At 35.8% G+C, this 13690-nt stretch overlaps 1 protein-coding gene across 3 annotated transcripts in view; it reads right to left on the bottom strand.

Annotated features, from left to right (window-relative positions):
* LOC117170640 (97 kDa heat shock protein) overlaps positions 1-13690 on the bottom strand; it is a 189867-nt gene that overhangs the window by 10146 nt on the left and 166031 nt on the right. For all 3 annotated transcript variants that reach the window (XM_033357548.1, XM_033357545.1, XM_033357547.1), the window contains 2 exons: positions 9715-9954; positions 9264-9554 (listed from right to left, as the gene is read on the bottom strand). In XM_033357548.1, the coding sequence (XP_033213439.1) occupies positions 9264-9554; positions 9715-9954 (531 nt within the window). The remainder of the gene's footprint in view (positions 1-9263; positions 9555-9714; positions 9955-13690) is intronic.

Below are 13690 nucleotides of genomic sequence, written 5' to 3'. Positions count from 1 at the left end.
CCCCCCGTGCCTGATTACAATCTGTATGATTTAAGGAAAGCAAAAGTTAGCTCACACGAGGCATCGACTGATCCTGCACATCACTGGATGATACCGTGCATCCTATTATCGAGGAGCTGTTCACGGAATTTTTTCTCCTGTGCTTTCTTAATCCGGGTTTTCAGGAGTGAGGAACCGAGATAGACAAGATTTGATGCATTTTGCTCACTCCTTATATTGAAGTCAAGGCTCCTTTGCCCACCTCTTCGTGCTTCTTGAGCATTTTAAGAAGAGGTTCCCGTCCGTTAGCAACTATATGTGCTCTACCCCGAAATAATCCTGTTGAAAAGACATAAAAGATTTAGTATCCCGCGACCACCTTACGCACTCATTTCAGCCCCCCCCCCTGACATCTTGATTCAGGGTAGTTGTACTACACTCAGCCCCTTCTGTAACTTCGCTTTTTGAACTTAATTAACATGGAATCATCTTATGTGCATGCCTTTTAAATATCGTCTTATCGATTCTTATCAAATAAGTGATAACCGGAACTATTTTTGAATTTATTACTGCTGGTGACTTTTTCTCTCCCTTGCCCCTAGAATCCTTTATTATGAATGAATCCCCTACTTTCAAATTCGTTTCACGAAAACCCGCGTAATTCATAGCATACATTTTTCGATTAAATATATTTATGTAATTTTCATCTGCACCGTTTGTTGCTAGATGACCGTTACAAATGCTTCTAGCCATATAGTGAGAGTGACTCTACAATTATCAGAATATTCTTTTTTTCTATCGGTTCTAAGAAATCTGCATGTAACCGATGCCATGGCGATGTTAGCCAGAACCATAGCATTAAGGGTATTTTTTGTGAGTTTTTAGGATTTTATAGGCAAGGTAAACATTTATTAGTAATATCTTCTATATCTTTATCGACTTTGGGCCACCATTCAAACGCTTCATCTAAAGCCTTCATTTTTGATATCCAGAATTGACTATGATGTAGTTTGTGCAATACCATTTTTGTAAGGGTTGTGGCATAATCACCCTGTGTTTCACGTTGTGGCATAATCACTCTGGTTTCACTTTGTACTACACGCCTATTTCATGTTGCAAAATCATATTCTTATATTTGTTTTAAATATGTGTCTTTAATTTCTTATAGATTTTTGAATTTCAAATAATTATTTATTTGTGTGGATAAAGGCAAACGGTTTAACATATATACATAATTCTCAAAACCACAAATATGTTTTGTCAAATTGATATGCTTGTAATAATAGAGCCCATCGCTGAATTCTCGCAGCTTCTTTTTCAGGAATATATTTCTTAGGATTAAATAGCCACATGGAAGCGGCATTGTCCGTTTGGAGTAAAAATGTATGGCCTTACAAATATTCGTAGAATTTTTTTACTCCGAAAATAATTGCTCACTCTTCTTTTTCAACATGTGCGTACTTTATTTCGGTTGTAGTTAATGTTCTGCTCACAAAGCATACTGGGTGATCAAATTCGGCTGGAAATCTATTTCCTAAAACTGCCGATATGCCGTAAGAAGAAGCGACGCAAGTCAAATCAATTAGTTTGTCCGGGTAAAAATGGGCTAGACATTTGTGGGACGATAACAGTTTTTTTTACTTCTGAACATTTCTGGTGATTTTGGTTTGTCCAGATGAACTTGTCTTCAATATGTAATATAATGGTCTCAATCTGTGCGCTGGTGCTTCGACAAATTTGGCATGATAATTTATAGAGCTCAAAAAACTACGCAGGTATGTTATGTCTATCAGAGCAGGTGCTTTCATTAAGCTTTCGACATTTTTAGTAATGCTTGAAATTCCATTTTTGTCAATGCGAATACCTTAATACTATATTTTCTTCCTTTTTTTCTTTTTTCTCTATTTTTTTTTAATCTTTTGAATGGTTCGTTCTGTTTGGTGCTGTAATTAATATGTCATCTATTAAAACTGCGACACCTTTTATTTTTGATAAATAATGATGCCATAATTCATTGGAACGATCCCGGTCCAGTGTCTACTCTAAAAACAACCGCATATATTTAAATAGTCACATGCGCGTGCTAATGACCACAAGATTTTGACTTTCATTAGCTGATAAACTTCCCAAAGTTCAAGTTTTGTAAATTCCTTTCCCCTCTACATACATTGATTACATGTTTTAATCTTGGTATAAAAAAATGATCTATTTTTAAACAAGAATTCAAAGTGATCTTATAATCTCCACATATTCTTAAAGTACCGTCAGATTTTATAAATAGAACTATCCGAGTACCCCATTCACTATATTCAATTGGTATTAATGCTTTAATGGAAATAACTTTAATTTTTCTTTGGTGAAAGTACCCAATTTAGGCTCGAAAACCGCCGGAAATGATTATTTTAATGATTTTATTACATTAGGCGTGTGTATTAGCAATGACTTAACGTCGTTGAGTTTATGCCGTTCATATTGAGCAAATCTTGGTGGCCACAATCTTAATGAATTTCATCAATTTCAACCCAAAATTAGGTTTCCCCTTTCCTTGACAACATATAAGTAACCTGATATTAAAGTATTTTTACGCTTGAATTGAACACTAAACATCCCTGAAGTAATCAAAAGATCATTTGCAAAAGTATGAAACCCTACATTTACTTTAACAAACGGCGTTCCCTTAAAGAACACACCTATTTTTTGATCACGGATCAAATGCTGCACAACGACGACTGACCGCTCTGCATACCGTAACAAGCTCTACTGTCGTTGATTTGTGCTGATAAGATTTATACTTGTGTTTCGCTCGTCCGACTCCTTCTCTTTCGAACAGTCACTAATTCCTTTATTTATCTGTCTAATTTTTTGTTTGTAATTTGGCTAATTCCACGGTTCTTGCAATGCCCAAAAGTTCCGTCAATTTTTTATTTGAACGTTTTTAACAACTAACTACGCATTAATTATTCCCTAATACCAGAAATGAGTTGATCTTTTAACTGCGTTTCCAAATCCGCTTCTGTAAACTTACAAAAAGGACAAAATTAAAATTGAAACAGGAAGCCCATCTACTCCAAAGATGACTTCAAATACGCGATGGTGTTGGCAGATAGGCTGCGAAAGGATGTTGCGGGGAAAGGAATATTGCCAGAGACGCAGGCGGGCTTTAGAGAGAGAGAGAGAGAGAGAGAGAGAGAGAGAGAGAGAGAGAGAGAGAGAGAGAGAGAGAGAGAAGGAGCACTATTGACAATATTTACGTCTTGTAACACGTGGTGGATAGAGAATTAAACAAAAAGGGTGCCAAAGTGTACGCGTTTTTTTGTAGACCTAAAGAGCGCGTTCCTGTCAGTGGATAGGGGGAGGTTGTGGGAGGCAATGGAAGAGAGAGGAGTGAAGAGGGGCCTGATCGAGAGGGTAAGGGAGGTATATTCGGAGACGAAAGATAGGGTGAGAGGAGGGGAGGGAATCTCTGAGGGATTCTGGATGGATAGGGGGTTGAGGCAAGGGTGCCTGCTTAGCCCAACGCTTTTTGCAATTTTGATCGCGGATATGGAAAGTAAGCTAGCGGCCGAAGTGGTAGGAGGAGTTAGGATAGGAGGAGTTAGGGTAGGAGAAGTCAGGATATGGTTACTTGCATATGCAGATGACATAGTGCTGTTGGCAAAGAGCGAAGAGGCTTTAAAGGAGAAGATGAAGAGGTTCAGACGTTACTTGGGCAAGAATAGGTTAGAGTTAAATGCGGACAAGTCGAAGGTTATGGTGTTCAGGAAAGGAGGTAGGAGATATGGGGGAGTGGAAGTGGAAGGGGAAAGCGGTACAGGAGGTGAAAGAGTTTGTGTACCTGGGCTACCTGTTTCGAAGAAATGGGGGAGTGCATGGTCATATAAAAGAGAGAGTGAGAAGGGCAAATGTGGTGATGAGGCAGGTGTGGGGGCTGGGGAAGAGATTGTTCGCAGATGATTTTGAAAGGAGAATGAAATTGTTTGATTCGCTAGTGATGAGTGTCTTATTTTACGGAGTGGAGATGTGGGGTTGGAAGATAAGTGAGGAGGTAAATAGGGTACAGGAGAGAAATGTAAAATGGATACTAGCGTTGGCAAGGAATACGCCGAAATATATTGTCAGGAGGGAGACAGGAAGAACGAGTTTAGGGATTATAAGAGGGAGTCGAGCGTGTAAATATGAGAATTTTTTGGAGGAGGGGGGAAGTAAATTGGTTAGGGAGTGTTGGTGGGAGAAGGAGAACAGACGTAGTGGTGCAAAGATGGAGGTGGAAATGGAAAGGTATTTTAGAACGAATGGATTGCAGATGGATGAAGTTAGCAGAATGAATGAGGACAGAAGGAAGGTATGTGAGTCGGTTTAAAAGAATGGCTTGGAGAAAGAAAAGGCAGAAGGAGAGGAGAGAATAAGAGTCAAGGTATAACAGAAATTATGTGTGAATTATGCCAAGGGAGAGAGCGCAATATTTGTGTAAGAAAGGAGAGCAAGGAAGTCAGAGGCTTATAGCGAGAATGAGGTGCGGTTGCATGAAGAATTATAATAGGCTCCGGCTATCTAAAGAGAAGACAATGTGTGAATTGTGCGGGAAGGGGGATGCAAAATTGGAGCATTGGTTGGAGGAATGTGAAGAGGTGGAAAGGAGGGGGATAAGCATGGAGGTATTTTTGCATGAAAGGGGTGACAAAAGGGCAGTAGCATGGGTGAAGGGGATGTTGGGTAAGATAGAGAAGAAGAGCAGGAAGGAACAGGAGGAATGGAGAAGGAAAGATTGTAAATAGGAGAGGAAGTAGATGTAAGAGAAATGTAAATATTGTAAATAGTAGTTAAGTATTAGGTGTTAGCCGCGGAGACAGAGGCTGGTAATGCGAGGCATAGCGACAGAAGAGCGAAATGCGTGCGAGGCGAGGTGCAGCGAGGAAGGTTAAGCTTTAGGAGCGAGTGGATTAGTTATAATGTGTAGATGGATAGTATTTTGTAAGACGTAGTTGTAAGAAAATTCTGTACAAAAAATTGAAGTGTAAGCAAGTCAATTTTTTAAGGCCAGCAGGCCGAAAAATAAACGTTTATCTATCTATAAAAAATTAGTGTAAAAATGAACTGAAACCTGCTCTATTAATAACAAAATTGTCATCGGAAGTGTTCGAAGAGTTGCTCATGCATGCGAAACCCGCGCAACCGATAGAAAAAAATAATACAAGAACTAATCACAAAATTGGACGATCTCTATACCTAAAACGAATAACCACATTGCTAGATTTGATTTTCAAGCGTGGAAAAAAATAGTTAATGAATCTATTGACGATTTTGTTTAGGCGCTTCGAGCAAAGACCCTATAGAAAACAAAAAAACAAGAAGGCGATCGTACGTGTCCTCTCCGTTACCTTTATCAATATTTTGTCTCTCGCCATACATTTTTTTTGGACGAAACCAGTATGTATTTTTGTAAGTATCAAAGGTACATGAAACGTTGAAAAAGATTTAACTCTACAGCTGCTGGCCCGGGCAGAAATTAGAACTTGAAAATGAAAATCAATATACATCAAATCGTACCTGTCCTCTCAGTTATCCACTTTGTTCACGTATAACTTAGTCGGGTTGAATATTTTTTGGATGAAACTTTCACGGTAAGAACTTAATTTCAGACTCTCAAAGGTCACCATGTATCAATGGAAAATAGAATTTCCTTGTATAAAATGAATATCATTATGAGCGTCCACTTGTGCTCTCCGTTACTTTAGAATGGCAATACTTTCCATGGTTGTACTTACACATGGAATATACCAATAATTCTGGTTCATTTTTATCACATATAGCTAATAAAGATCTTGTCTTCTAGGTTTGTATCAAAATCTGTATACGCATTTAATTGCTAAAATTACAAGCGTAGTTCTTAAAACGATTGTGACAGGCGACAAGTACAAAACTTGCCGACTTTAATGTGCACTATCTTTTCTTGAAAAAGATCAATCTCATTATAATTTCATAAACAGTCAGATATCACTGTTCTTTTTCATCAGTTATATCTCGAAAAAGAATTAATCGAAAAATCGCTTTGCACGTAAACAACTTTTAAGAGAATCAAACCCCAATTTTAAAAATTTACCAACACATCTCCAGGTCAGATTAGCCCTCCGGGTACTATGTTCTTGGATAGTCAGAAACTTTAACACTCGAATTTAATTATGGATGCGTTCAGGCATATTTATAATAAAGTCTACCAGAGTAAGATGAATCTTAAGTTTACGGGCGAAAGTGTTGTGCAAGAGCTTCAACTCAGCCAGATCCAAAACATAATTACTAAGTTAAACACAATACAATGAACGCAGAAAAACCACACTCTTCCTGCTCATATGCACTTATCAGTTGTTGATGTTCACGCACTGGCCCGCACGTTTATCTGATAATCTCATTAGCTAAATAGTGTTGCCAAATCCTCACTGCTTGGTCGCATAATCTTTTACGCATGAACAAAAATATTATTCTCTAGAAAGTTACACCTGTTAAACTAAAGTAAACAAAAGATTGAAATTTTCTTATTAATTTTTTTCTACTCATCTTCATTTTTGAACCTAACTAGCAAAATCCGTTTTGATGAAGTTCGAAAATTTCCCTTGTTTTCTAAGGGGATATATGCAAAATACACTGTTTTCAATTAATAATATTAACTTTCACAGACTAAACGTAGAATTAAAAATTGCATTATTTTTACATAATTGTCTCCTCTAAACACTTAAAAGTTTCTGATAATATGTCCTATCTTTAAGGATCTACCAGAGACTCTTGTCAATGTTATTATAACTATTGGTCTAATAAATCTTATACTGTACAGTATCATGGTCACTCATCTTAAGTCTTCACTTCAACCTCGGATGTCTCTCAGAGATCAGTGATTGGACCAACGATATTTAATGTTTATATGAAAGATGTGAAGTTTAAATTAAAATGCTATCTTGTTTTTAGATGATATTAAATTTTTTCTGGTAAGCTGATAGTTAAGAGGGTACTAAGAGTGCAATCTGATCTTGACGTAATACTACAATGGCTTGACAAAAATAATCTTTCCACTAATCCAACCAAAAGTAGAGCGCGCTTTCGTTCCGAAAAGAAACAATGAGGGTTCTGTAAAATTACCAAATAACGAGTGGGGGCTTAGAGATTGATGGCTTGAAACTTGAATATTCTTCCACCGAGTGGGACACAATTTATGAGAAATACAAAAAAGTTGGAAGCAGTTCGGAAAAGGTTTACTAAACTTCTAGATCTAAGGAGACTCTTGAATACTTCTGAGGGCTTTAATTCACCTATCCATGTGTTGTGTAATCACTTGAATTTGCTTCTTAATCGCTTAGCAATTTTTATATCTGTGACTGAATTCTCCAGATAAATAATATCATACATAGTGGCACTTAGATTATAAGATATTAATATTATTTTTGTGTTTTATGTTTGTACCTAATAAGTATTTGTTATGAAGCGGTAATGTAAATTTTAGATGCCCGTTGTGGTCGTGTCACTTTAACCATATTAAACTGCAAAGTAAATCAAATTAATAAACAATAACGAGAAGTATAATGTCGTTAAGCAATGCCCAAAAATCATTTAAAGTTATAAAATAATCTTCGTAAAAGGGTCATTAGGGAACGGAGCTAAAGAACTTTAGTCCTGTTCTCTTAAGACTAAAGTAAATCAATGCCCATGGGCGCATGCGCTAATATTTACTGTAGGCCCATGTATTAAACACCTGAACTGCCGTCTCACTTTTTTAGTGTCTAAAATCGCCTTAAATATAGGTGTTTGAGAAAAAATATGTTGTTTTTTAGACGAAATTAGGCGAGACATATTTGTCCGATGTGACAAACAAAATTTCTGCAAAGTTATGAGCATTTGAATTTTCTTTAAAAGAAAAAAAAACATCAATTCATTCTGCATACCTCTATAACTTTCTACTTAATTCAGATATTTAAAGTTTGTCTAGATTCTGATGAGGTTGTTCATGTTCTTTTAAAATTGGTTGAAAAATTTTCCAAAAACACCATATTTCTAGGTACGATTTTTTTTCTTCAAAAACCCCTTTTAAACAGTTCCACAAAAAATACATCCTTATAATGTTTTATTTCTTGCATAGTTCGCGAGAAAAATGCAAAAATTAAATTTGTTGATGAATTAAATTCACGTGGCCACAAAATAGATTTGGCCTGCATACAACTTATAGAATGTCTTCTTTATATTATCACATAATTATCAAAAATATTTGATCAAATAAAACAACGGATTTTTCCAGAAAGTTAACCTTATGTTTTCAAAATTCAGTTAAGCTGAAAAAGTTGAATTTAATAGAAAGTCCCACTTTTTTTAACTTTATCATAATTTTTTTTAATCGTGCTTATATAAAAAATATTTATCGCGAGGTTTTTGCTTCCCCGTAGAATCAGAGAAAGAATTTTAATTCTTTTGAATAAAACGTTTTCTCATTATCTTGTCCGTAAGATCAGAAAAGAGCTTTTGTCGTGTTGGAGCTGCGGAACAACAGAATTTTCTGACATCAAAACGCCATTGCTTCCTCGGGGACAGACAAAACCCTAAATAGACCCCTGAAACCCGGACTAAGATTTCTAACTTTTAACACATTTGCAGGAAACTTAGTACAAGGGGGCTTTTGGGTTCGCTGATTTAGATTTTGACGTCAAATTTAAGAAATTCATAATGGCGGATCCAAAACGCTGTCTGAAATTGCCAAATTTGCATATGTTAGTATGAAACTTAATACAATGGGGTTTTTGAGGTAACTTATTTCGAATTTAACGTCCAAATTTACAAATTTAAAATCACAAATCAAATATGGGGACTGAAATCACACGCATGCAGTTTTTTCTTTGAATGTCTCTACAGTCAGCTTACCAGATTTGTAGTATCCAAGGTTTACTACGTGGATGTTATTTTACTTTTGTTATTTGTTATTAGATAAAAAAATGTTTCTTTGGCTGGAAACATTTGCTGGCAGTTGTTCTTTAGACGTATAATCCTTAGGGTCATTATAATATTCATTAAAATCGGTTGAAAATTGATTTGTTTAAAGCTAAAAATCAAGAAAAAGTGTTCGGCATGAACCCGCAAGAAAGGGTTCCAGTAGGCTACAGGATTTGGGTAATTCCAAACCATGTAAAACCAAATGTCCTCAATTTTTATTATTTAACCACTGATAAAGAAAAGAAACCCTCAATATTATAATGTTTATTTTAGTAATAAGCATCATGCATATATTAGACAAATTAGGAGTAATTAAATACCTGTTTCTCAGCTCGTATTTGTGCAACAAGAACAGGAGGTTGTTGAGTACGAGGAGTACTAGAGAGAATTACCCGCTTCTCTTCAAGCCAAGTCAACTTCTCTTGTATGATTCGTTCCATCTTTTTTAGCTCTTCTTCTGTTATGTGACAGTACTTATCGTCTTTTGCTACAGAGGTTCTAATCTGATCTAAACCCTTCTTCGCTAGTTGAAGGGATCCTCCCAATTCCTCAAGAGCCTGGGTTCTGCCTTCGAATTCTGTTCTTCTATCTTTTATTGGTTCACCTTGTAACTGTAAAAATAAAGGAAAATTTTCTGTTTAGTGCTCCAAAGAGAACTTCATCTGAAAGATTTATGTTGAAATTATTGTACCAATTGATTCAATAGTGCAGCTGAAAGTATATCTACATTTCATCGTGTACAATTAAATAAAGATTACTGAAAAAACTTACTTTCAACCGTGCCAATCTATCAGAGTAGATTTGCCGTTGACAATCTTCTCCCTCTTCGTACAGCCAATTTTCGGTGTCATCCAAAAGCCGACAAAGCTCATTCTTGTCCGATTCAGTGACAAATGTAGCTAATTGATCGTCATCCAAAAGTTTCGATCGTAAGTCGTAAACATATTCTTCTAATGCATTTCGAACATCAACACGTTCTTTTTCTTGCCTGTCATCAGCGATCATTTTTCCCTACACAAAAAAGGAAGACAAGATATATTTCACTTTAATTATAGAATATTAAAGTGAAGTACAACAAACGTATAGTAAAAGTTCAATTCTTCACAAGTGAGATTAACTATTTTTTTACATTTTAGAACTGTGCGCTACAACATTTTTTTAATTCCTGTTTCCTTTTTTAAAACTTAATAAAAATAAAATGGAAACATTCTTTTGAGAAATTTTCATTAAATTTCCGAAACTAAATTAAATTTTAATTAAATTCCATCCTGTTTTATGATTGAAATAATTAAGGAGGTACCATCGCTACAAGAATTTTTATTACCATTTCAACCAAACTTTCACGATATCTAAATATGATCACCAAAAGTACTCAGTTAAAATCTCCGAAGCCTAATGTACTTTATAAATTAGTTATTAAAGTTTCTAATTTCGTCATATTTAACATTGCGTCTTATGAGAGATGGCGTTTTTGAGCTCTTTACTAAGTGATATCTAAGTAACCACCATTAAGATATTATTGATAATTTTCTTAATGAAAAACAAGTATTTCAAAATTGAGGTGCAAAACCAATATTAACCATTTGGTTCCTGCATACACATGAAAAAAAAATTAATAACGAAACTTGTGCTTCTGAAAGTTGACAATCGCAATTTGGCAACATCGTGAGGCGCGATCAATGTAGATCTCAGTCAGCCGTTGATTCATGTTGCCGGCGACATGGTCACATATGTCGCCGGCGACATGATCACAGTGTTGCCAGATTTCAACTCAGTAAGTCATACGAGTGTAGGTATAACGACTGCGTAATCGACTGATCTCGGCAGTAGCGATGGTACCTCCTTAAATGGACGAAACGAAACTTCCAATTTTTTGGAGGCTGAATTTATGATTCTGACAGTCGCACAGTGGTCGGAAACAACCAAAAAATTAGCCAAAATTCAAATGGTAAGCAAACTTTCTTTAAACTCAGTATGCCTAGGTTTTCAGGGTCTAAGAATTCGAATTTGAGGTTAAAATGGTCAAAAAGAAAATTTTCCACAAAATTTCATAGAAAGGTTCAAAACTGTCTCTACTCAGTACTACTCAGGTGCAGTCAGTGATGCCATGAAATACAAGAGTGAGCGCCAATTTTGTCGATTTGCACTGACCGATATGGAGCAGTAGCAATCTACAGAACTGGTGCGGATTGCTCGTGGATGATAGATCATCCCCAAAGCATCTTGCAATCTAGCGCGAAATTATTTTTGAATTTAAGTGATATAATAAATATTTTATGACTTGCTAGCGTTTCCAAATGTATTAGTTGTATAGAAAATTGCATGGTATAGATGCGCTTTGTATTGACTATTTTGTTATTTTTGTGAATTTAATTTTTAAAGCTTAAATTATCTAATTTAAAATTTTTAACTCCTAATTTTGAATAGTTTGATGCCTAATGTAGCAATAAGAAATACTTTTTTTAATACCTCGTGATATAATTAAAAGAAGGCTTAAAATTAAATACTTTTGACTCAAAAACGCAAAAATTTAATTAATTTAATTTGAAATTTTCATAATTAAACAATTTCTATGTCAAACGGTTTTTGTTACTTTTCTGGCAATAAAAATGGCATTCCTCTAATCAAACTCGTATAAAATTTTATATTTTTTCATATTAAATGCTGTTAGTTTAGAATAGATCTACTACTAGCAGGTCGTGATTAAGTAGCTCTGTCCACCTATAGGTCCCGAAATTCCGCCGATTCATCGAATTGACTCCATCTTCATTGGCTCACTCAGCTCTAGAGTGATCGGCATTGTTGGGCGATCCTTTGTCGGGAGCCCTGCGCGTTCTATTGCTTTAACCTGCACTTACTACAACTATGTTTGGTGTTGCCATCCTTGTTCCCACGAAAAGCTAGGGAAAGGGGTTCGTCCATTTTTGTAGAGCCCCGCATGCAAGGATAAAGCTGCGTTCTCTGAGATCTCACACAGGTTCCATGCAGCCTTTGGCGTGGTTTTCATACCTCCACTTGGGGGTTAATTTCTACGGGACCACCCCTGGACAATTGTTCGCGACTGTCTATTAATTTTTGTAACCATATTCAGCAGAAACCTTTGGTACAGGGACCCTCTATCTCCGACCAGAGGACGCGTTCAATGGCTTTGTAATAGGCCCGGGATCTTTAGGTGGACTGAGCGACTAAATCACGACTTGCTATACTGCTACGGTGCGAGTTTTGCCCGTGAACGGGGTTACATACCACAGCCAGATCAAGCCGGCAACAGAGAAAGAGAGGCGACCCTAAGACCAACCGCGAGCAGGCATTCAATAGAGGAAGAGCGATGCTTTATGACCCGAAGAAACATCAACACCTAGCTCTTTCTCAAGTCTAAAGATCTGACTGAAATGGATGACGAACTTCGTGGTAATTACTTGAAAAAAACCTACCTCTGGACTAGTAATTTTTGTGTATATAATGTAGCGAGAGCTTTGGCCGATGCGCACCGTAAAACAAAACCAAGGTTTAAAAGTTCGCGCGCATACTCCGGATCCGTTATCACACACTTAACAAGTCAAAGCTGCTAAACATCAGGCAGCATAATGTAGAGAGAACATAGCTTCAAGGAGTTGTATGATGTCCTCATAACACCTTAGAAAGAATGCCCACCCATCACTACCGATGAGATGAAAAAAGTATTAAGAGTGATGAGGAACTATTCCACTCCGGGACCAGATGGTATCAAGACCGTCTGATGGAAGAAGTTTCCTTCAATCCATCAGCATTTGGTCCGTATTTTCACCTCATACTTAAAGTCAATAATTATTATTTAGATACTCTGAAAATGGCACGCAGTGATACCGAAATGTCATCGAAGTTTTAATTTGGTTCTAAACATAAATGGAGTTGAAATGATAGCTCTAATTTGTTTTTATTTTGCCGTGATCGTAAGACAGAAGAAATAATTTTCTACAATTCACTATTGCATTGTCGGTCGAAGATTGGTTTGATTTGGTGTTTCCAAATCTTTACATCATACACACAGTCAGCAACGTTTTGGTTACCATGGGTTTTTTTTATCTTACATCTGTGCGAAGTATGGAGTTACCACAAGAAAACAAATTGGATATTGGATACATACCAACAGAAGATTAGTTAATCTAAAAGAACAACGTACTTTTTTAATCAGGTGTAGAAATGATTCCTTAATACCAGCACATATTCAACACACTTAAACAAGTATAATATACACAATTTAAATTATAATTTAAATTCTAATTTTCAAAAAACTAAATTTAACTTTCAAACAAAATGTCTACGATTAGAAATTGAAAACTTAGTAAAAAATATTCAAAAATTAAGTCATTATTCAAATTACTTATAACATCGTTTATTGAGAGTTATATCTGATGGCTCTATTAATAAATTTTTTGACTCACAACAGTTAAGTCTACAAATCGTTTTAAACTAAGGTATTATTTTAAAAAAAAATTTTTTTACTCATTAATAATAACTTTTTAAGTATTTATATTTATTTTTATTATGTATTCGCTTATTATAATTATTATTTAGATACTCTGAAAAAGGCACGCAGTGATGCTGAAATGTCGTCGAAGTTTTAATTTTGTTCTAAAAATAAATAGCGTTGAAATAATAGCTCTAATTGGACTTCCGTTTCCGGTATGAAAGTGTAAAGTAGTGGGAATTGTGGATGCTGAGTTTTTCTGATATTGTGGTGAAATTTGAGGTGAGTGGATTGTGG

This window comes from Belonocnema kinseyi, chromosome 4 (genome assembly GCF_010883055.1).
Source record: "Belonocnema kinseyi isolate 2016_QV_RU_SX_M_011 chromosome 4, B_treatae_v1, whole genome shotgun sequence".
In the NCBI taxonomy this organism is placed as follows: Eukaryota; Metazoa; Arthropoda; class Insecta; order Hymenoptera; family Cynipidae; genus Belonocnema; species Belonocnema kinseyi.
Note: the sequence above shows the minus strand (reverse complement) of the source record. Positions and strands in the feature narration are given on the sequence as shown.